Genomic DNA, 24,227 nt, shown 5'->3' with positions numbered 1-24,227 from the left:
TCCTGCAGCAAAAAAAAGAAATTTTATCAGAGTAAGAGGCAGAAAAAAATAGTAAGCAATGTCTTTATACATGAAAGAGCATCAATTGTCTCCCAGTTCTTTTCTCCAGAAATATAACACCTGGTTTGTTTAATGACTATCCTACGTATATTTTCCAACGCTCAATATCCATGATGGTCTTTGCTCTGTTTTTCAATGTGAATTATTTTCATTGGCAAAGACATTATTCATTATTCAATAGTATAAATACCTTAATTTGTACGATGAAAGAAACAGTCATATATCTTCGCCGAAAATATAGACGACAATGAAAATAATGACATAGTTCCACTGAAGACATCATATGTCGTTAGACCCGAGTGCATGAACATCAGTTCCTTATCAATTTCTGGTAAAATGAGACTGATTAGATCATCCCATATTCGCCATTGTGATTAGAAAGCCGGAGATACTGGGCACGAGGTATAGTGGTAAGATGCTCACTTCCCAACGATGTGGCCCAAAGCTCTTTCCGCCGCCTTGGGAGAGGACGACATCTTCAAATTAGGGATCACCACTCTGGTGTTGGCCATGATCCACACAGTGAAACTGTCCGATTAAAAGAAATGCCAACTCCGTAGAGTAATGTAGCCAATGCCTGCCACAATGATTGATGTATGGTTCCTCATACAGTGCCTCGTCCAAAGAAAAACCCAACCTGGAATATTCAATGCCCAACTTTCTATGTTGGGTACGAATGTTGGGCACAGCGACCTGGTTCAGATATAAACCAGTGACTGAATGCTCAGCTCCGTGGAAAGCTCAAACCCGCCTGGGTATCTTACTGAATTCTGACAGTCTTTTCGCTTTTGAGTTTATACTTCAGCACTTTCAGCTACACATATTCGTGACACCATTGCACAATTATTTTCAATGTTTGTTTTCAGATGAAGTTTCAGAAATACGAACGAGGTGATGGAATCAATTTTTAATGGAATGGGTAAACTCGTATGTTTCTTTTCAACAGACCACTTACAGTTAAGGCTATTCGGCAGTGAAGATGGGTGTGCTGGAAGACTGGAGATTTATTACCATGGATCCTGGGGAACAGTCTGCGATGACTCCTGGGATCTAGTTGACGCTAACGTGGTTTGCAGGCAACTAGGTTGTGGTTATGCTTTGGCGGCAAAAATTCATGGCACCTGTGGACGAAGCACTGGAGAAATTTGGTTGGATGAAATGAGATGCTCGGGTAATGAAACGTATCTCTGGAAATGTCCATCAGCCCCGTGGGGCCAACATGACTGCAGCCATAAGGAAGATGTGACAGTGGAATGTTCCGGTAAGCTATGTACATTCTGCTCATTTTCTGCAACGTGTTATTTCAGTCTTCACTTTGGAGATTTGTGGAACGATTTACGGCACACAATAGGGTTATTGAAATATAACCGTAGAAATCTACAGCGCATGACAGACCCCTCGGCCCACAATGCTGTGCCTATCATATAATCTAGTCTAGAAACTGCCTACAATTTCCCTGCTGCATAACCTTCTATTTTTCGAAGCTCCATGTACCTATCTTCATCAGCGTCACTGGCAGCGCATGCCACGCACCCAACACCATTACACTAACAATACCGGCTAATCTGTGTAATGTTTTCGCTCTGCTTATTCAAACTAAAACACTAAACATGTTGTACCCAATTACTTTCAAAAGGAGTGTGAAAGCGAAAAGCCATATAATCAGAGCAGCATATAAGATAGAGAGGTGAATGTGTAACACAATGTCAACACCACTAATTGCAGCAAACGTATCAATTAATGTAGCATTGAAGGTAACTGATTCAGATTACGCCTTGTTCTTTTGCCAGATGCGTTGCTCTTCGCAATTTTTTTCTGTTATGCACTGTTGGGCAGAAGACTCTATTTGTTTTACTATGAGGTAGAGAACTGTATCGAACATCCCCCGACCCAACGAGATAAGCAAACAATTGTCTTGCTAACCCTTAGCTCCTGGAATCCCGAGCCCCCAGAGCAAAGCAGTACGTCACGTGGGAACGCATAAACTCTTTACAGACAGCGGCGGTATTAATCCCGGGGGGAAAAAAAGTGAAAACAGTAACAAGTAGAAAAAAAAATGATTCTGTGGCAAATTGGAAATACGCAAAAATTGAAATACCTAACTCTAGATAATACAATATTGATTCCGGACGATTACATGGAACCTAATTGTTTCTCAAGCTTCTGTGACATTTGATTGTTACAGTAAGGGGCGTCAAGATATAAAATAAATAAGTAGGTGCGGAACAGCGTTGTTGATTATTAGGAGACCAGAGCTCATCTGCACTACTCACTTGAACGCAGGTGTTGATTAGAGCGATTAAGCTGTGAAAGGGAGACAAATTGTTAACAACGCCAATAACACCTGCAAGATGTAAGAATCGATGGAGTGCAAGGGAAACTTTGCGTCAATGGCGAAGGCTAAGATAGAGGGAAGACAATAGAGTCGTTTCTGAAGCACTTGCATCAGAGAGTGTCTTGGATTGTATTCATTAGAATATAGAAGAATGAGAGGGGATCTCATAGAAACGTTTCAAATGTTGAAAGGGTTGGACAGAGTAGATGTGGGAAGGTTGTTTCCCTTGGTGGGTGAGTCCAAGACAAGAGGCCATAGTCTTAGAATTAGAGGGTACCCAGTTAAAACAGAGATGAGGAGCTTTTTTTTTAGCCAGAGGGTCGTGGATTTGTGGAATTCGTTCCCACATATGGCTGTGGAGGGCCGATCATTGAAGGTGTTTAAGGAGGAGATGACAGGTATCTAATTAGTCAGGGTATCACGGGATATGTGGAAAAAGCCAGAAGTGGAACTAGATGGGTGAATAGTTTATCTCATGGGGGAGCTGCGGAGCAGACTCGATGGACCGAAAGACCTACTTCTGCTCCTTTGTCTTGTGATCTTGTGATAATCTAATAGGCGGTTTCTGCAGATTGGACACTGAGTGAGCATTTCTCTCGAAAGACTGAAGCGTGGCTCATTACTTATGAAAATTTGCAGGGACCTTTTCCGTTTATTTCCTGTTATTTATTTCTTGCAGCTCTGCTCATTCTCAACATCGTGTTCAGAGCGGAAAAAAAACTAACACCTGTTCCTCATTTTCACCCAAACCATCCTCAGATTCAATGCTTGATCCTTCGCAAAACCGGTGAAGTGCAATAAAATTTCACTAACAGTCCCACGTTTCTGTTCCCCCACAACCCATAATTAATTAGAATAGAGCTCTTTGTTGTTCCCTGATTTCCTTATCCGTCCACACTTTCCCTTCTGAGTGTTCCGTGCGCTTTCAGATTTTTGAGCTACTACAAATATGTATCACGTGCTTTTTTTTTTGTTGGCCGAAAACAAGACAAGTTTTCTGTGGTATGAAAGCATTCTTAGGACCTTCGAATTAACTGCTTTGTTCTCAGAACACAAAGAAATGCGCCTGGTGAATGGAAATCACAGCTGTGAAGGGAGAGTGGAAGTGCGGTACAATGGGAGGTGGGGAACAGTTTGTTCCGAGAAACTGGATGATACGGATGCTAACGTGATCTGTAAGCAAATGAAATGCGGGCCCATCGAATCTATTGAGTATGACTCCAAGAAGTATCTAGAAGGATCTGATCCAATCTGGCTGGATGAAATAAGATGTCTCTCGTATGAGTCGACTCTTTGGCAGTGTCATGCAGACCCTTGGGGGAAACACGACTGTCAACATAACGAAGATGCAGGTGTTAAATGTAAAGGTAACAGATGGAACTCATTATCTGGCGATTTGCATTATATGCGTAGTTGTTAAAAATAAATAGAGAACATTTTTCTCATCATCAGAAGCGAAAATACCGGAGAGGTCCAGTGAAAAGGTCTGTGAAGCACCCTATGTACCTCAAGCAGGTAATTAATGCTACAAGTTACAATATCAGCTAATCAGTTTAAATTCAGTTTCGGAGTTATGATTAAGGAAAAATAAGTGTTTTTTTTTCAGCGTTAGAACTACCGTTGCGTCTTTCTGGCGGCAACACCAATTGCTCCGGAAGGTTGGAGATAGAATCCAATAAGACTTGGGGCACGATATGCGATGATTCCTGGGATATAGCCGATGCCAATGTAGCGTGCAGGCAGCTGGGCTGTGGCTCTGCCCTTTGGACTCTCGGGTCGCATAAAAATGTCCAGGACATCGGTGATATTTGGCTGGATGAAGTGAAATGCAAAGGAAGTGAAGCTTTTCTGTCTAGTTGTTCTTCCTCTCCACTCGGTCAACATGACTGTGATCATAAGGAAGTTGTCTTTATTGTTTGTTCAGGTAGGCGTCCTTGGACAAATTCCATGTTTTCTTCAACTGATTTGTAAACGTCGGAATCATAAACAACTGAAAAATAGAACCAAAAAAATGAAGTTATTAACATTTATCCAATAATTCTCTTCACAACAGATTCCGCTCCTCTCACTGGTTCGACGGGTTCAGGTATTTGATATTATGGCATTTCTCCTTTATTCGAACTCGAAAATAGTTAACAGCAGCACTGATTTTCCTCTGTTACTAATTGTCCATCCCAAAGGAATTGAGCGGTTAACTGAGCGTTTAACATATTTGCCGAAATCCTTGTTGTCCAATCAAGTGTTTGTATCGGGATGTTGTAAAATTCTTAAAAATAATATATCCAACACCTGCCAAATATCTCGGTGAAATTACCTTATGTGGACTTCAGGATAATTGCCTCATTATTGAGGATCCACAAAGTGCCTTGAACAAGTGTTCTTATTGAAACTTTGAAGAATTTCCACTGTAGATTTGTTAAATGATAGTTGATCATTGTGTCAATAGTGACAATTAATTCATATCATTTGTTGTGAACTTCTCCATTAGTGTATCGTGCTCTAACCATGCAGAGAGGACGGCTCAGAAAGCTCAACAACCTCTCTATTTCATCAGGAAGTTAAAGGCATTTGAACATTCCAATCGGCCCCCACCAATTATTAAGGAAGCGCCGTAGGAAGTATCCTGTTTGGATGCATAAGGGATTGCTATGAGTCCTCTACCATGGCATAGAGCAACTACAAATGTTTAACAGATCAGGGAAAACTCCATTCCTTCTATAGACTCTGACTTACCTTCTCGCTGCTACCGTAAAGCATGCGGTATAATCAAAGCTCCTAACCACCCCATGATTTTTTTCATGAATTCTTTCCATGACGCAGAATTTGCAAAAGCCTGAAAGCAGGATCAAAAATAGTTGTTAGTACCCTTGTATAAACCTAGTAAATAGATGTCTAGTACAAAAGTATTGACTCCAATTTACTTTATGATCTTGCTCTTTATTGTATACCTGTACTGCATTTTCTCTTCAGCTGCTGCACATTTTATGCCTTCTGTTATTGTTTTATCTTCTGCATCACCGCATTATGATGTTAGCTGCGTGGCCAGTATATAAGACACACTTTTTACTGTATTTCGATACACGTGACAACAATAAATAAGTTCCAATTCGAATTCCAGAATGTTCACATTTAGTCAGTTTGTTCTCGAGCCGGAAGAATTGAACAGACTGCGCATATCTTTCCACTGCTTGTGAAATGGTCTGTATGGACCTTGATGGAAAGTGCGCTGTGAGTCTGGCTGGTTGGGACGCATATTTTGTATGAAGTACTGTACTGCTTTGCGCTGTTGTTATACAGTGTCATTGGTGGTAAATCTACAGCTTGCTGGTATCTTCTGCATTTATCACAGTGCAGTACGGAGAGCAATGTCATCGTTTCACAAAGGCACCTTGGATGTCATAACTGCAGTGCAGTGGTCAAGGGGGACAAAGAAAAAAAAACTAGGAATTAGATACTTACAAAGCTAAGTTTGAATGCTATTCCCTGTTTTGCGTTTTGCCTGACAGGCCGAGATTTAATTTCGTCTGGAAAGAATGTTGATAAGTTTGAAAGATAATTTTGACATTGGAGTATTGATCCAGAGTCATTGTATTTTTCAATATGATGAGGAAACAAATGCCCTGCAGCGTCTGCTTTGTACTGCGGCTTCAATGCTATAATTCCATTAGTTTGATCTCTATACTATCCGAAAATCCCGAGTTGTGAAAATGGATGTTTGTGCTTGAAAGGATTTGGAGTCGGTATGAATAATGGAAACCACGAAGAACCTTCGAGCAGTGGACATGCTTGCCAGGACAAATACCAGTCTTGCTGAAATAACTTGACTCATTATTTATTCAAGATGTCCTCCGGATTCCGTGTGTACGTTTTGTTTCTTTTCACAAAAAAAAAAAAAAAAAAAAAAAAAAAAAAATCAACCTCAGCTCTGTGACCTTTGGCGATAACCCATTACCTATTATGTAACTTCTCATGGCCGTCATGTTTTGAACAGATTATTCTGTCATTTAAACAGGTTATCCTGTTCGACTCACAATATATTTTCAGAGCTATTGACTTCCACTTGAGAGACATTCACCAATGCATTCTCTTTTTTTTAATCTCCATAATTCTCTCGTCGTAGCATTTGCTTCATTTTCCTTTGCCATTTTCACCACGGATGACGTATTGTCTAACGTTTATCGGGTTTTGTTCCATAGTGTCGTTTTACAAGCTTACTTTTTTTTTCCAACATCATAACCCGTAACTATCAGTTCCATTTTTTTACACGACATATCTGACGTCTTTCCATAAATCTTATTCTTCGAGTAATTCTGCATTATGCAGACTAACTTCGATAATTAAAAATAAGCATTTCTCTTTGTGAATGTCTAATCCTTAAAGTTATAATATCTGTTTTAATTTATCTAATGAATTTGTGTTTAAGTATTGGAAAACAAGTTCTCCTCCATCTTGTTTGCTGTCTGCGTGACGTTTGGAATCGTTGTCGTGGGCGAGTTATTCGCAACGATGGTGATAAAGCGGAGAAGAGGTAAGATTCAAGCTTTAAACTTTCTTATTCTTCGGAATAGTATTTCAAATTTTGTTAAGAGTAATGTATGCTGATTTTTTACAGGCGGTCGTGTTATTATCCGGTACAATACGGATGGTACCCACACCTGTGTAGTAATAATAAACGTCTCATCATTTGGAATGTTGTATACCAAACGGTGGAACAACTATTGGCAGATATGTTTTATATATCTAGAGACAGCCTGCGTTCAGTCTTTCTACTGTTACTGTAATTCTCCCAAATGTACAGATTATATGAATGATGATGACAGAATTTTCAAAGTTCTCGTTCATCAACAGACATATATGATTGTTTCTCCATTATTAATTTTAATACCGAGAGTTAACTCTTCAATTTGTATCTTGTAAATGAACATCGTTTTCCGAACTGTCACTTCAACAGACGCAGAGTTTAGAGGCAGAGCTTCATCTGATATCCTTTACCAAGCAATTTATGAAGAAATTGATGATACTCCTCGCATCAAGAACTTGAATTATTCACAAGATTCAGGTACGTCTTGCTTCTTTCATTTACTTTTCAGGAGGTCAACACCGTCTCCACCCACACCGGCACAAGAAATCGAGAAATACCGCTTAAAGATAACAAAACGTACTTCAAAGTTGAAACGAAAAGAATCAGAGAAAAAAAGAAATGAAATGTCTGACAGCAAGATGTCTGTTGGCCATAGGAAAATTCAGACTTTGGCTTATGGAGTTTATGGTGGACAGAAGCCAAGGCCCTACGTTTTTTTTAAAAAAAAAATCTTCCTTTCTTTCTTCTTTCACAACTAGAGCACTGTGGAGACTAGGTAAGTTCGTACAATGTTCCTCTTGCGGGATGGGGCAAGGCAAAGTGACCTTTAGTGTCCGTGGCGACTGCACTTGGAAGAAATGCATCAAGCTGCAGTTTCCTACAGATTTTGCAAAGGAACTGGAGCTGGAACTAGATGAATTTCCGATTATTAGGGAGGTTGAGAGGCTGACCGGCGGGACTTACATGTAGGTAGTTACACCTAAGGGGCAGGACACAGGTAACTGGCTGACCTTCAGAAGGAGAATGAGATAATTAGCCAATGCAGAGTACCTCCGTGGCTGCTCTCCTCAACAGCAGTGGTACTGCTTTGGACACTATTTGGCAGGAATGACTTTTCAAGGGAAAGGCATACTCGTCAGTTCTCTGGCAGTGAGTGTGGCCCTGTGGCTCAGAAAGAAAGGCAGGAGGAGAGGCGTCCTGCACTGCTGGACGATTCATTTGGTTAAGTAATCAGACAGATGTTTCTGGCTACGTGAACGATATTATTATTTCCCAGGTGGCAGGGTCACGAACATCTCTGATCAACTCCAAATAATTATTAAGTCGGGAGTGGGAGAGTGAGCAGCAAAAGGTCATGATCAACGTCAGTTTGTAAGAATGGGTGATCAGGTCCTACAAAGAGTGCTTACGGAATTAGGGGATGAGTGAAAGGACAAAAATTCCAGGGTTGTGATTTTAGGATTGCTATGAAAATTATACTGAAGGAACGGTTTGACAGTGCTGAAAAGTGGTGAGGTGTTGGTGGGGTTGTGGTTTAAATTACACTTGTAGGCGGATGCGAGCTGGGGCATAAGAACAGATAGTGGCGTGGTTGTGGGGAACGAAGTTGTTGAGCAACATACAACGTCAAGAATCGAGAGACTGACCGTGTTCTGAGTTGTGTATTTTTCAATGGAGGAAGTATGTAAGAAAACGCTGATGAGCTTACGGTACGGATCAGCACATGGGGCAATGACATTATTGTCATTAGTGAAACTTGGTTGCAGCATTGGTAGGGTCGTCACTGAGAACCCCAGGATTTCATTGCCTTAGACTTGATAGTACAGCAGTTCTTAAATGGGGAGTGGTGACATCACTTATATGAGAAAATGTCACAGCAGAGTTCAGTAGGAAAGACTGGTGAGCTCGTCTGCTGAGGCTATATGAGTGGAACAATGGAACAAGTGAAGGACAGCGACTGTAATATATTTTTTAACACAGACCACCCAACATTCAGCCGGATTTAGAGCTGCAGAATTAAGAAAGAGAGGAGAGAGAGAGAGACAAGGGGAGGGGAGAGAGAGAGGGAGAGAGAAAGCTCATACTGCTGCAAGAGCATATGGCACTGATAGTTGGTACTTTAAAATTCACACATATTCATTGGAATCCTTATACTGGAACATAGCCTGATGGAATAGTTTGTCAAATATAGGCAGGTGATTTCCGAATTAGATAGAGCGAAATACTAGATCTCCTATTAGGGATGAGACAGGACAGGTGACAGGAGTTTGTGTCGTAGAAAATTTTGCATCTGGTGATCATAATTCCATTAGTTTCAAGACAATCGCTGACAAAGGTAGATGTGATCATAGGGTTGCATTTCTAAATTGGGGAAACACTAAATTTAATGGTGTAAGAAAGAATCTGGAAAGTGTGAATTGGAATAGGTTGTTTTATGGGAAAGGCTTTCTTGTTAAGTGGGAGGACCCTCAAAAGTGAAATTCTCAGAGTACAGACTTTGTAATTGTCTGACAGAATAAAAGACAACGATAACATATTTTTGGAAAATAATAATTAAGAGAAAGGGACTACCCGAGGTAGGAAAGCGCCTTATTTTCTGTCTGGGTATTAATTTCGATATTTCATTTTGATGAACAGGTGTTCTCCCCCCACAAACTTCCTCTGTACCCAACTCTGACATTTTACCTTCCTCATCTGCCCCGGCTCCTTATAACTCTTACTCCTTCTTTCTCCCGTGCTCCACGCTCCTTTCCTATCAGAATCCGCTTTTCTCCAGCACTTGACCTTTCGAACTCACCTGGCTTCAGGAATCACCCCGCCTCTAGCCTCCTCCAGCTCCCTTCACGTTACAACTCTGGTAACTTCCCCTTTCTTCTGAGAGCTGAAGAAAGATCTTCGTTTTAAGACCTGATGAATTTCTCCTGCAGTTTGTGTGTGTTGTTTAGGATTTCTAGCATCTGCAGACTTTCTCGTGTGCATAATCTTTAGAGTCTGGAGGAATGATGAGACGAATGTCCAAGGTATTTTGATACACAGATGGCTGTCGGTTGGTGAAACGTTCTGCTAGGGGTAGTTGTAGCAGCAGATACACTAGATCCGTTAAAGAGACTCATAGGAAGCATAGATGAAAGTACAGTGGAGGACGATACGGGAAGGAATGTTGGGACAAAGCTTCTGTGATGTGCTGAAAAACTCTGTGTTCCCTGCTGGAGAATCTTGAAATCGCAGTGAACTGGAATGTTGGAGGAAAAACAGTCGCCGATTGAGCTGCAGAGGTGTACTGATGCTACTAGCAGTAGTGCCCTCATCCATCTTTAAAAAATATATTTATCATACTCTATCAGTTTGTGCCATTGCTATCTCTCGTTCCTCATCATAATACAGACATTCCTTTCCTGCTCTCGTTCACCCAGCGCATCTACTCTGCAGTATTTGCACCAGCCTTGATTTTCACTTTTCAGACTGCGATCAGAGTAGCCTCACACGAAGTGCCCACACTACTCTTACTGAGATGATGAAGGATTTATGAATTCCGTCCTGTAGATGAAATAAATCGCTCCATCATTATCTCTTTCGTTTACTTCTAGTCGCTGGTTCCATTGATTCCACCAATCAAATCGAATATTACACTTGTGATGCATTTAACAGCACCAAAATGAAACCAGGATGTACTGAAGGAAACTCGAGCGTTGAAGGTTGGTGTATGCTTCTTTATGATGTTATTTATTTTTCTTTATTTATCCGTTCTAATGACGGCGATCATAACCCCGACCAAGCAAGTTTTACAGGCATTATGACATTAAGTGATAAGAGATGTCAAACTTCTTTGAGGGATTTTCCTTATTTCATGTGGTTGCCAAAAAATCTCGCCTGCAGACAGCCGAGTAATTGAATTAACTGCTATTTTTTGTTCATTTCGTTTTGGGATAATTAGAGAGCAGTTTTGGTGCACGATAACTTGTTCAAAGCCAACACACTGATAAAGACCGGTCCTTCATCAGAATGCCGATCTCACGTGGAACAAACCGAATATCTTTCATTCAGCAGGGCGCGGTGTACAACATCTATTTTCAGGAATATCGATTTCATTAATGCTTCTCCTAGATCTGGTTCCCAACATATATGATGGCGTTGAGTACAGAACCATTGATTCTCCTGATGCTACGATCCCGATACCCGACGTAGCGACCGATACTCTGATGCTCAGAGTTGCCCATGATGACCTAGAAAATGAAGGTAATTTCAGCTCCATCATATACGCACGAAACAAAGTTCTGGGTAACAAAACACTGATCGTCTTATGCTTTTGACGCATTCAAATTTGTGTGTATATTTTGATTCTTAAAAATACAAGTCCTGGGAACGTAGTTCCCAGCAATTATAAATTACCCCGTGGTGCATTGAAACTTCCAGCCATTTCAGTCCCAAGAGTCGTCGACAGCTCGTTCACATACTTTACATCTTCACCATGAAGTTAGTAAGAAGGATTTTATTTGTATTTGTTCACTATTTGTGTCCCGTCAGCTGTAATTAATATTAATTGAAATCAGTTGAAATTAGGGTTCACGGAGTTGCTCAGTTCATGGAGGACTTTCCTTCACTGCAAAGAGTATTGTGTATTTTTTTTTCCTAAATTTTGAATGCAAATAATTAAATCCAGGATAAAGTTTCATAGATTTGTCCTGAAATATACTCTATACTGGGTTGATATCTAATCATGACGCATTACTGTCTGTTCAGGTTGAGGAGCCGAATACTTTCAGTGAAATTGCCCTGTGCCTTCCAATTTTGTCACTGAAATAAAAAAAAGACAGATGATATGTCCAACACTATTTGTATTTAATTTACAGTCTTCACTTAACCAGCTTAATCTATCAACTTTGTTTCCTTTCTCAGGTAAATTATTCTGAACTCCACGATCCCTTCTTCTAATGCGAGTCCTGAAGGGAGTGGAAATATTGCGAATAAACTATCCTTTCATCTCTCCAGAAAGATGAGCATGTAGATCGTCACGTTTTTGGTTTCTCACGTTGTAATACCAATAGCAGAAAGGTTGAGTTATTTTGAGACATTTGCTTTCTCTCTTGCCCTATAACATGCAAGAAATCATGTTTATTCAGCTGACCCGAAAGAAATCTGGTGAAATTAAAATGAAAATCAGTATTTTACTTCTTGAGCCTTCATGGTATCTCGTATGGTTCTTAATTATATCCCAGGATGCTCAGAAGAATGGTCTTATGGCTTTATCGTTCTTTATTTTGCTGTGGTTGGTGCCAGTCGCAGTTACATTTTACATTGTTCCGTGAAAGTTTGAAACAAATAAAATAAATATATTATTGTATGTATAATGTGATTCTCATTCATGTTATTAATGTGTTCATATTTTGGCCTAAACTTGTCACAGCCACCGATTCGGCAGCGCAGCGGATATGGCAATTGCCCTCGTGAATATGCACGTTTCAGCTAATTATTATTTTATTGTAATAGTATTTAATTCCATTCATTCCTTCGTATTATTTGTCGAGACTTGGACACAGCACAGCAACGCTTCGTTTCCTGTTTGCATTCGGCCTTGCCTGAGAACTTAGACAGTCGAGTGTACTGACTCTAAAGACTAGCGGTATTCATTTAATATTTAATTGTTCCTTTCAGCAGATGAGTAGGCTTCGTTTTCCATTTAAAGTTTTAGATAACGGTCCCGTTTGGTTGACAGTTTATTTTCATTTCACTTTAACACTCTTTGCATTAAAGTCTGTGAACTATCAACCTGCTTCAGTGTCTCTCAGTCGGCTCTGGGGCCATATGTGAACCTGGTGACAAAACTCATGCCAGGCCAGCAGCATAACGCTTGCGGATTACCTCTAATCCGAGCAAGAGATACATACTATTACAATATCCCTTTTGATGATGATTCAGATGTCGTGGCTACTTACCTTTGGCAGAGATGTGTGAATAAAGTCACAAAGTTGCAATCAGCAGTTTGAGGCAACGCTGGCGATGGTCATGAGACGTGATCGAGAGGAAGAGAGGGAGAGAGGACGAACAAACATTTTTCGCTCAAATTAATAAGTAAAAGAGTTTTCAGAATAAAGCTAATCGTTTCTACTTCGAAACAGGGCAGCAAAAAATTCCAGATGTTGGTTAATCTTCCGATATTATTTAAATCTGCAATTGCATTAGGTGAAGATCCAATATTCTCCCTTACTTTAAGTGTGGACATTATGAGAATCAGAATCAGAATTAGTTTTATTATCGCCGGCATGTGTTGTGAAATTTATTAACTTGGGAGCAGGAGGTCAATGCAATTCATAATACAGAAGAACAAAATTAGTGAAAATATTATTATTATTATTATTTTCATTATTATCATTAACTATGATAATAATCATAATAATCATCTTCACCATCATCATTATCATCATCATCATAAATGAGTAAATCAACAGCATATATATATTGGATATTTAAAAAATTGTGCCAAACACAGAAATACTATTCATTTAATCAGTGAGGTAGTGTCCACGGGTTCAATGTAGCAATCAGATGGCAGAGGGGAAGAAGCTGTTCTTGAATCGCTGAGTGTGTGCCTTCAGCCTTCTGTATCCCGTACCTGATGGTAACAGTGGGAAAAAGGCATGCCTTCAGCGCTGGTGGAACTTAATAATGTCAGTTGTCTTTCTGAGAGACCGCTCCTTGAAGATGACCTGTGTAATTTGTAGACAAGTACGCAAGGTGGAGACGACTAAATTTACAATCCTCTGCAGCTTCTTTTGGCCCTGAGCAGTCGCTCCACCGCATACCAGACAGAGATGCAGCCTGTTAGAATGCTCTCTATGGTATATCTATAGAAGTTTTTGAGTCTACTTGTTGACATAACAAACCTCTTCAAACTCGTCATGAATTTAGTCGCTGTCTTGCCTTCTTTTCAACTCTATCAATATGTTGGGACAAGGATAGGTGCACAGAGAACATGACACCCAGTAACTTGAAACTGCTAACTTTCTCCACTTCTTATCCCTCTATGAGGATTGGTATATATTCCTTCATTTTACTCTTTCTGAAGGTCTCAATCATATCTTCCGCCTTATTGACATTGACTGCAAGGTTGTTGCCGCGAAATCACTCCACTAGTTGGCATATCTGGCTCCCGTACACCCGCTCATCTCCATCTGAGTATCCACCAGCTATGGTTGTGTCATCAGCAGATTTATAGATGATATTAGAGCTACGCCTTTTCACGCAGTCTTGGGTATAGATAGAATGGAACAGTGGGCTAAGCACACACTCCTGCGGTGCACAAATATTGATCGTCAGCGAGGAGGAGATGCTATCAGCAATCCGCACAAATGTTGGTCTTATGGTTCGGAGGTCGGAGATCCAATTGCAGAAGGACTTATAAAGGCCCAGGTTTTGTAACTTTTCAATCAGGATTGTGGGAAATTTGATATTAAATGCAGAGCTGTAGTTGATTAACAGCATCGAGACCTATATATTTGTATTTCCCAGGTGGTCTAAGGCCGTGTGAAGAGCCATTGAGATTGCATCTGTGATTGACTTATTGTGCCAACAGTTAAATTGCAATGGATCCAGGTCTCTGCTGAGGCAGGAGTTCAGTCCAGTCATGACCAACATCTGAAAGCATTTTCATCACTATAGATGTGAGGGCTACTGGGCGATAATCATTAGGGTAGCTCACATTATTCTTCTTTGGCACTGTTAGAATTGTCGTCTTTTTGAAGCAAGTGGGATCTTGCGCCTGTAGCAGAAAGAGGTTAAAAATGTTCTTGAATACTCCTGCCAGTTGGATGGTAAATGTTTTCAGAGCCTTAATATGCACTGTAACGGGTCCACCCGCCTTGCGAGGGTTCATCCTCTTTAAAGACAGCTTAACATCGGACTCCGATATGGAGATCAAAGGGTCATCGTATGCAGCAGGTATCGTCACAGCTTTAGTTATATTCTCTCTCTCATAGCAGCCAGAGACAGCGTTGAGTTCATCTGGTAGTGAAACATCGCTCTCAGTCATGCTATTGTGTTTCGTTTTGACCCAGGACCCAAAAATAGTGGACTTCGTGCTTCAATTTTGATTGTTCCTGTTCATATAAACATAGAGGCAAAAAAAAGCCTCCAGAACAAGACTGGCCCGTCAGCCGACAAAGTTGTGCCCAACATGTCGTTACTTCAGAAATTACCTAGGATTATACATAGCCCTCTATTTTTCTCAGCTCCAGGTATTTATCCAGCAGTCTCTTAAAAGACCTTAAAAGGTCCCGGTTGTCACCTACTTCAACTCTGCTTCACATTCCCCTTCGGCTATGTGCGTACATGGCTTCCTCTACTACCATGATAAGGCTAAACGCAGGCTGTTGGAAGAACATCTCATATACCGTCTGGGTAGTCTCCAGCCCCTTGGTATGAACATTGAATTCTCCAACATCCGGTAATACGCTTCGCCTCACTTCCCGCATCCCTGCTTCACTCTGCCCACTCCCCCAGCTGTCGACTACCTCCCTCATGGTTCTGCTTCCTTCCGCTACCTACTGTGCTTTCCCCTATTCCTTCTTCACCTTTCCTGCCTATTCCCTCCCTGCTTCCCCTCCCCCACCCCTTTATCTTCCCCCTTACTGTTTTTTTCACCTGGCACCTACCAGCCTTCTCCTTCCCACCCTCCCCCCACCTTCTTTGTAGGGCCTCTGTCCCGGACCTCTTCAGTCCTGACGAAGGATTCCTAACCGAAACGTTCTCTGTTCTTTTCCACGGCTGCTACCCGACATACTGAGTTCCTCCAGCGTGTTGTGATTGTTGCTTTGATCCCAGCATCTGCAGATTATTTTGTGTCTTAAAAGACGCTATCGTATCCGCCTCCACAACAGTTGCCGGCAGCCCATCCCACGCACTCACCGCTCTCTGCATAAGAAACTTACCTCTGACATCTCCTTCGTTCCTACTTCCAAGCACTTGAAAACTGTGCCCTCTGGTTTTAATCATTTCAGCCCTGGGGAAAAAAAAGCCTTTTACTATTCACGCCATCAATGCCTTTCATCATCTGAAACACTTCTTTCAGCTCACCCCTCATTCTCCGTCGCTCCAAGGGGAAAAGGCCGAGTTCACTCGACATATTCTCAAAAGACATGCTCCCGAATCTAGGAAAATCTCCTCCGCACCCTTTCTATGGTTCCCACATCCTTCCTACAGTGAGGCGATCAGAACTGAGCACAGTAATGCAAATGTGGTCTGACCAGAGTCCTATATATCTCTCGGCTCCGAAACTCAATCCCACGAATAATGAAGGCCGCATGTCTTCTTAACCATAGAGACATTCTGCGTGGCACCTTTCAGTGTCCAATGGACTCAGACTTCAAGATCCCTCTGCACCTCCACACAGCCTAAGGTCTTAGCATTAAGATTATAATACCATAATATTTGACCTTCCAAAATGAACCATTTCACACTTAACTGGGTTGAACTCCATCTGGAATCCTATTGATGTCCCTTTGTAACCACTGACAGCCCTCCACACAATCCACAACATTCCCAACCTTTGTGTCATCAGCAAATTTTACTAACACATCCCTACACTTCCTCATCCAGGCCATTTATAAAAATCACGAAGACTAGTGGACCCACTAGTACGTTTCCCTGAGAACATCTGTTCCCAATTTATGCTTCCAAGTTCCTGCCTGATAGCCTCATGTTTCCCGTTACACCAATTAAACGCTTTCCTAACTTGTTTGTTCCTATCCCTCTCCAATACTGTGGTAAAGGAGATAGAGTTGTGATCCCTATCTCCAAAATGTTCTCCCACTGAGAGATCAGGAAATTGACCAGGTTCATTTCCCAATACCAGGTCGAGGACATCCTTTCTTCTTGCAGGCTTATCCACATATTGTGTCAAGAAACCTTTCTGAATAGACCTAACAAACTTCATGCATCTGAAACCCTTGATCCCGGGAGATGCCAATCAAGATTTAGGAAATTAAAAACTCTCACCTCGAGAGCCCTGTTATTATTACACCTTTCCAGAATCTGTCTCCCTATATGCTCCCCAATGTCCCTGTCACTACTGAGTCTTCTGCAGAAAAACACACAGTGGATTTATTGACCCCTTCCTGTTTCCGAACTTCCACCCACAGAGACTCCGTAGACAATCCCTTCATGTCTTCCTCCTTTTCTGAAGCTGTGTCCCTATCTTTGATCAACAGTGCCACGCCTCCACCTGTTCTGCCTCCCTCCCTGTCCTTTCCAAAATCTCCAAAACCTGGGACCCCAAGTAAACATTTCTGCCCCTGTGCCATCCGAGTCTCTGTAATGGCCATGACATCATAGCTCTAAGTACTGATTCATTATCTAAGCTCATCCGCTTTGCTCATAATTCTCCTTGCATTAAAAGAGACACATCTCAAATCATTGTTCTGAGTGTGTCTCTTTTCTCTCATCTGTCTATCCTCCCTCTCGCACTGTCTACAAACTTTCTCTACTTGTGAGCCAACCGCCCCTACCTGCGTCACTTCAGTTTGCCCTCCCACCCCCAGCAATTCTGGTTTAAATTCTCCCCAGTAACCTTTGCAAAACTCCTCGCCAAGTATTCGGTCCCCCTCAGATTCAGTTGCAACCTATCCTATTTGTACAGATCACACCTGTCGCAAACGAGGTCCCAATGACCCAGAAATCTGAATCACTGCCATCGCTCCAATTCCTCAGCCACGCATTTATCATCCACCTCATCCTATTCCTATACTCACTGTCATGTGGCACAGGTTGTAATCCCTAGATTGCGACCTTTGAGGTCCTGCTTCTCAACTTCCTTCTTATCTCCCTGTAGTCTGTTTTCAGGACCTCCTCCCTCTTCCTACCTATGTCGTTGGTGCCAATATGTCCCACGACTTCTGGCTGTTCTCCTTCCCACTTCAGAATTTCGTGGACGCGATGAGAAACATCCAGAACCCTGGCACCTGGGAGTCAAACTACCATCCGTGTTTCCTTCTCGCGTCCACAGAATCGGCTGTCTGACCCTCCCCCCAGTAACTATAGAGCCCCCTATCACTGCTGCCATACTTTTCCTTTCCCTTCCATATCCCTCGGAGCCACAGATACAGACCTTGTGCCAGAGGAACGGCCACTGTTGCTTCCCTGAGGTAGACTGCCCACACCCCGCCCCCCGCCACCACCGCAACAGTACTCAAGTAGAAGTACTTATTGGTAAAGGAGCAGCCACGGGGGTAATCTCTAGTATATGACTCCTGCCCTTTACTCTCCTGACCGTTATCCACATCCCATCAGTTCCCGAGGTCCTGGTGTGCCGACTAGCTCCTACCTATAACCTCCTCACTATACCTGACCAGACGAAGATCATCGAGCTGCATCTCCAGTTCCCTAACACGGTGTCTAAGGAGATACAACTCGACGGAACTGGCGCAGATGTGCCAGCCCAGCAGGCTGGGAGTCTCTAGGACATCCCACATCTGACACCCAGCACAGAACACCGGCCTCACACACATGCTTCCTGTCTGTATACTTCACAAGTAACTGACCTTGATTCGCCCTGTTGAGGCCCAGGTCCTATTAAGCCAATGCCCCCCCTACTCTGTTTACCTCTATTCCGTTGCCTGCTCCATAAAGCTGTCTTTTTTTTTTAACTCTTATCGCTGTTCAAACTGGCTGACGATCACGCGCTTGCGCAGTCGTACCTCGATCAAGAAAAAAGTAGGAAGTAATGTCTTGCAAACCCTGCGAGAGTTGTCTTACGTCCGAAGGGGGCTTCAACCTCATTCGACGTTGTCTCTGCGCCTTTGAAATAGACTTCCTCAAATCATACCTGGTTTTGTGGTACAGACTTGGGTCGCCAAACTTGAATGCCAGAAATCTGACCTCCAGCAGACGGGGTACACTCTTGTTCATCCAAGGCTTTGGTTTGGAAATGTACAGTATGTCTTTGCAGGCACAAACTCATCCACACAGGTTTTAATGTAGTCGGTAACAACAGCAACATACTGATTCAAATTCGAAGATAAATCCCTGAATACAGTCCAGTCCACCGATTCAATGCAGTCCTGTAGGCTCTCCTGTGTTTCCCTAGGCCATACCTTCTTGGTGCTCACTTGTGGTGCTGTAGACTCAAATCTCTGCCTATCCTCAGGAAGTAGAAATACAGCCAGGTAGTCAGACTTCCCGAAGTGAGGGCGTGGAATTATCATGGTCCGGTCCTTGAAGTCCGTGTTCCGGTTCACGGTCCGGTCCATGGTTCCTTGTTACGGGCTTTCTGTTTTTCCCCAGTTTCTGTTGTGGGCACATGTTTCTCGTTTTGGGTCTGAGACATCAATACCTCTGTAAACCAGGGATTCCCTGCTGGACTGTTCTGTTCCCCTCCTTGTTTCCGCCCCACTTGCCTGGCTCTCTGCCGCTATATCTCACCTGACTCTCTGCCTGCTCACCTACCCTGGATACCCTGCCTATATCGCTGAAATTTTACCGCCGGAGCAAAACCGGAGCCTGGTTAGGTCAAGATAAGGAACTGTCTTTCGTTGTGTGTAATTGTCTGTCTGTGTCCACGCCTTCGCTAGGTAGGTCCGGCCGTTTGCCGCTACCTAGAGTTAGGAACTGTCTCTGTGTCCTCGCCTCCTCTAGTTGGTTCCGGCTGTTCGCCGCCACAATGTATTGGCATCTGTCTCTTTATGTTCAGCGTTCTGTGTATGAGTCCCGGCCCTACGTCCTGTTCCCAAGGAGGGGTCCTGGCTCTGGTTCCGTGCTCCTGTCTCTTCTAGTCCAAGACTCCGTGCTCCTGAAGGCCCTTGTCCAGTCCGTGCCTTGTCCTGTCCTATCCTAGTCCTCTCCATATACCTTTAACTGTCATTGTGTCTCGCCCTACCCAGGAGTTCCTCACTCAAGCCATGTCCAGTCCTGTAGCCTCGTCTTGTCGTCGCCTAGTTCTAGAGTCCGAACCCTAGTCACGTCCCAGGTTCTGGGTCCTTGCCCAGTCTCTGCCTCGGAGTCCATACCCAAGCCTCCGCATTTCAAGACCAAGACCCCAGCCTGCAGGCCTCAATTCCACGACCACAGCCTCAAGCCTCAAGACCCCAAGCCTGTCTCCAAGCCTCAAGCCTCAAGACCTCAAAGCTGTCTCCAAGCCTCAAGCCTCAAGAACCCAAACCTGTCTCCAAAACACAAGCCTCAAGACCCCAAGCCTGTCTCCAAACCTAAAGCTTCAAGACCCCAGCCTCCAGTCCTGCAGTCATGTTATGTCCGTGCCTGGTTCTGGGGCCCGAGCCCGAGGCAAGACCCAGGTTCTGGGTGCTTGTTCAGCCTCTGACTCGGGGACTAAGCCCTAGCCCGCGTTCTTGTCCTTGGCACTTGTCTGTATCCTGTCACGTCCTTACTCTATCTGTGTCTTGCATTTGGGTCCGTTGCTAACACCCCCATTGTGACAGGAATAGCATGGTAGACGTTTTTCATGGTGGTGTAGGAATGGTCCAGTGTGTTGTTTCCTCTGGCATTGCAAGAGATCTGTTGATGGTAATTGCTTAATGATTCTATCAGGCTGGCTTGATTAAAAACCCCGAAAACGATGGTGAAGGCGTTTAGGCGCCCTGTTTCATGCATGTTGAATTCATTGCTCAGGTCATCTAAAGTCTGATTGATATTGGCCAGAGGTGGAACTTACACCTCTACCAAAATGATCCCGGAAATCTCCCCTGTTAGGTAAAATGGACGGCACTTAACTGCTACTCCAGGTCTGGTGAACAGAATTGGGAGAGCCTCAATATATTTATGCACCGAGGGGGGTTGATCATGAGGCATACTGCTTTAGAGAGACTCTATAGGTCTGTCCTGACGGTGTATCGTCAACCGTCGATTAAAAACTCTGCATCTGCCACAGAAGTTTAACTGCGATTCCCTGAAATAAAGAACACACGCGCTCCTAATGTCCCTCTGATTTATTCCCCTAGCTCTGAGATTATCGATTTTATTCACGATACTACATGTTTGTCAGCCAGATTGTCGGTATTGGCAGTTTAAAACCCTGTTTCCATAAACGCACTTGCATCCCTGACCAGCATCCACGTTTCTCATGTGGAATCTGTCCGAGATCAGCATTGTGTGCATCAGGTTTAAGTAGCGATATTTCGTTTAAACGCATTAACACGTCTTTGTTGACTGTACTGAGCTTGGAAGCAGTTGTGCTTTTTAGGTGTATCAGGCTGAAAGGAGGATATTCCATCGTATCTAATGAGAGTTCTGCTGCCACACAAGTTGCCTTGAGGCGCCCCGGAATCATCACTCTAATCATATGACCTTTCCTTTGATCAATGAACTTAATGATTTGGGTATCACTGCTTGTAAAGTATAAAGATATGGAGATGAAGGGATTACATCTTAAACTTCGATGAATGATCCTATGAATTTAAATATAAGACATAAAAAAAATCGATTCATATCTGTCACTGGCTTTCCCTATTACCTTATTGTTTAAGCTGATAATCATGACTGTGCTTCGACAACAATAAAAACATTTCTCGGAAATCACTTTTTCGTCATCAGTAAAAGCAACTGCTCTAACTCCAGTGTAATATAAAACATGGAATCGTGCAGCACAAGAAAAGGTCACTGTTGTGCCAAAACAGCCAAAAGGCAAATAAAAACACCCAACCGTAATTCCTCTTCCCTACACAATGTTCAAATGCTCAATCGTCCTTATATCCACACAGTTCTCCAAACGTCTCCTATATGCCTCTTATGCATTTGACTCTACCACCATACCAGGCCGTGTACACTTCCCTTTCGCGTCGTTCTTTCTTCCCCTTTTCAGATATATTCTGCTCTAGCCCTTTAACTTTCCCATCTCCTGTATTCACACATCATCTTCTAGGTGGTCTTCCTTCCCTTACCCACACCTTCTTATTCTGGCGTATTGTCCTTGATTGCTAAGGAAGGATTTATTTATAATGAAAAATGATGCGTGAGCTGTTGAGTTCTTCCAGAATTGTGTGTGAGTTGCTCGGGATTTCTAATATCTGTAGAATTTCTTGTCATTATTCATTTATAGCCCTGTAGATCTGGTATTTTACTGCTACGTTCTTATTGGGAGACCTTGGAAAGCGTGCAGAGGAGATTCAAGAAAATGGTCCGAGCATGATCCAGAGAAAAGGCCGCTTATACGGGTAAGTGTACGGGAAGCAAATGGAAAAACAAAAACTCTTAATTTTGGCAAGAATAGTGGCAACTACCCCACCCCATTCGTCCACAACAGGCTCAAAAACCAGGAGACGGAATACATATAAGTAGATGTCAACCAACAACAAGATGTGAAATATATTAACATTGTGGCTCCAGGTAATTGTGCAGATCCATTATGAGTTTTTATCCTATCAAGCTGTCCAAACAGTTTCAGCTCTGCAATTCAGCACTTCTGTAGTTTGTGAAAAAAAATTCTGATTCACCCTCAACTAGAAGAGGAGGAATTAATTTACAAGTCTCTGTGACTCATAAGGAAATCCAGCAAGACAAACTGAATCATGAGAGATAGATGTAAATAGGCTCACTCACAGTAACATCTCACTTTTGATACTTTTACAGTTTTTTTCTTTTAAATTCATTATGCAAATTTGCACGTTTTGGAAACTGACAGAAATATTTTTCCAAGACCTGTAGGTGCACTGTGACAGCGGTAATCTACCTGCTGTTCCACAGCTAACCACTGCAGGGCAGTTGTGAGCCGTGAATACAGACCTCGGAATGCAGCTGTCAACGTCGTCTAAACAACAATGTTTGCTTCCTTAATATAAGTTATATTTAAACATGACCCTATTCTACTGAAAGAAAAAGATCCCTATTCTCAAGTTAAAATAGAACAGTTATACACGTAACACACACAGAAAGTGTTGGTGGACGCAGCAGACGTCAGGACGAAGGGTCCCGGCCCGAAACGTCGTCTGTAGCTCTGTCTTTCGATGCTGCCTGGCCTGCTGCGTTCACCAGCATTTTTGCGTGTGTTGCTTGAATTTCCAGCATCTGCAGATTTCCTCGTGTCTACGAAAATTATATACGTAAAAAGGGATCAATTTGAGAGAATTCTTCTGATGCTCGATTCCTCACTCTGCAAGGAACAGATGGTCTTTCAAATTCATAGCGTATTTCTGGTTCTTCCACTGTGATGTCATCCGAAGAGCAGGGTGATGGAGATTGAAGTGGAAGACTGCAAGCTTACCCTTGAAGACTCGGTGTATCGTGAACCATTCTGGCATTGCTGCTGAGAATGAATCTTGCACTCTTTCAGGTATTTATGAGTCACAGTGTTCTAAGGAATTCACAAAGCGATGAAGTTGTAAAACAACATCGAGCAGAGTGTATGTCAACCTCAACGGGACAAATGTCATCTTGCATTCCATCAGATAAATATTTTCTTTTTACCACAAACAAAAGAAAATATGCAGATACTGGAAATTCAAGCAACTCACACACAAAGGCTGGCGGAACTCAGCAGGCCAGTTAGCATCTATTGGGAAATAAAATGTGCAGTCGAGGTTTCCGGCCGACACCATTCGGCAGGACCAGCCGAAGGGTCCATGCCAGAATTGTTGACTGTACATTTTTTCATAGATCTTGCCTGCTCTGCTGAGTTCTTCCAGCATTTTGTGGGTGTTGTTTTCCTTCTTACCTCTCAGTTTGCCGAATGCCTACGCTGCTTTACTTTTCTTTTGCAGATAACAGAATGGTAATTACAATACGGAAGAAGTGTGATGTCCAGAAAATCTTTGACTAGATTTCTGACGGCTGAATTAATGGAAGATTTACTGGCAATTATGTGATCTTCTGACAGATTCAATGAGCAGAATTGGGCTATTCAACCCCGCGAGTCTGCTCCGTTGTTCCTTCATGACTGATTACGAATCCCATTCAAGCCCATGCTCCTTATTGCTATAACCTTTGATGCTGTGGCCATTCACGGAACTATCAATTTTCGCTTTAAATATACCCACAGTCTGGGCCTCCACAGCTGTCTGCGGTGCAGCATTCCACAGAATCATTACTATCTGGCTAAAGGAAAAAAATCCGGTTTTAAAAGGTTAGGCCTCAAATCTGAGTCTTTACCCACTAAACCTGGACACCCCCAGCATGGATAAATTCCAGTCCACATCCAGCTTTTCTTAAAGGGTGTTAAACAACATTCGTTTGGTTTCAGTGAGATCTCCCGCATTCTTCCAAATTGCAGGGAGTACAGGCCCAAAGCTGCCAAAAGCTCTTCATAAGTTAACA

At 42.6% G+C, this 24,227-nt stretch overlaps 1 protein-coding gene across 2 annotated transcripts in view; it reads left to right on the top strand.

The window, feature by feature from the left end:
- The window catches only part of LOC140201804 (scavenger receptor cysteine-rich domain-containing protein DMBT1-like), a 43,558-nt gene extending 31,281 nt beyond the window's left edge, over positions 1-12,277 (top strand). The window contains exons 7-16 of one of the 2 annotated variants that reach the window (XM_072266491.1): positions 1,007-1,321; positions 3,445-3,762; positions 3,848-3,910; positions 4,002-4,319; positions 4,449-4,481; positions 6,819-6,923; positions 7,347-7,454; positions 10,565-10,672; positions 11,082-11,213; positions 11,874-12,277. In XM_072266491.1, coding sequence (XP_072122592.1) covers positions 1,007-1,321; positions 3,445-3,762; positions 3,848-3,910; positions 4,002-4,319; positions 4,449-4,481; positions 6,819-6,923; positions 7,347-7,454; positions 10,565-10,672; positions 11,082-11,213; positions 11,874-11,887 — 1,514 coding nt within the window. In that variant the 3' untranslated portion in view covers positions 11,888-12,277. Of the gene's footprint in view, positions 1-1,006; positions 1,322-3,444; positions 3,763-3,847; positions 3,911-4,001; positions 4,320-4,448; positions 4,482-6,818; positions 6,924-7,346; positions 10,673-11,081; positions 11,214-11,873 lie in introns of those variants that run through there. The other variant, XM_072266490.1, reaches the window with a different exon arrangement.
- The last annotated feature ends 11,950 nt before the right edge of the window (positions 12,278-24,227 follow it).

This window comes from Mobula birostris, chromosome 8 (genome assembly GCF_030028105.1).
Source record: "Mobula birostris isolate sMobBir1 chromosome 8, sMobBir1.hap1, whole genome shotgun sequence".
NCBI lineage: Eukaryota > Metazoa > Chordata > Chondrichthyes > Myliobatiformes > Myliobatidae > Mobula > Mobula birostris.
The sequence above is the reverse complement of the archived record's forward strand: the minus strand, read 5'-3'. Positions and strand labels throughout refer to the sequence as shown.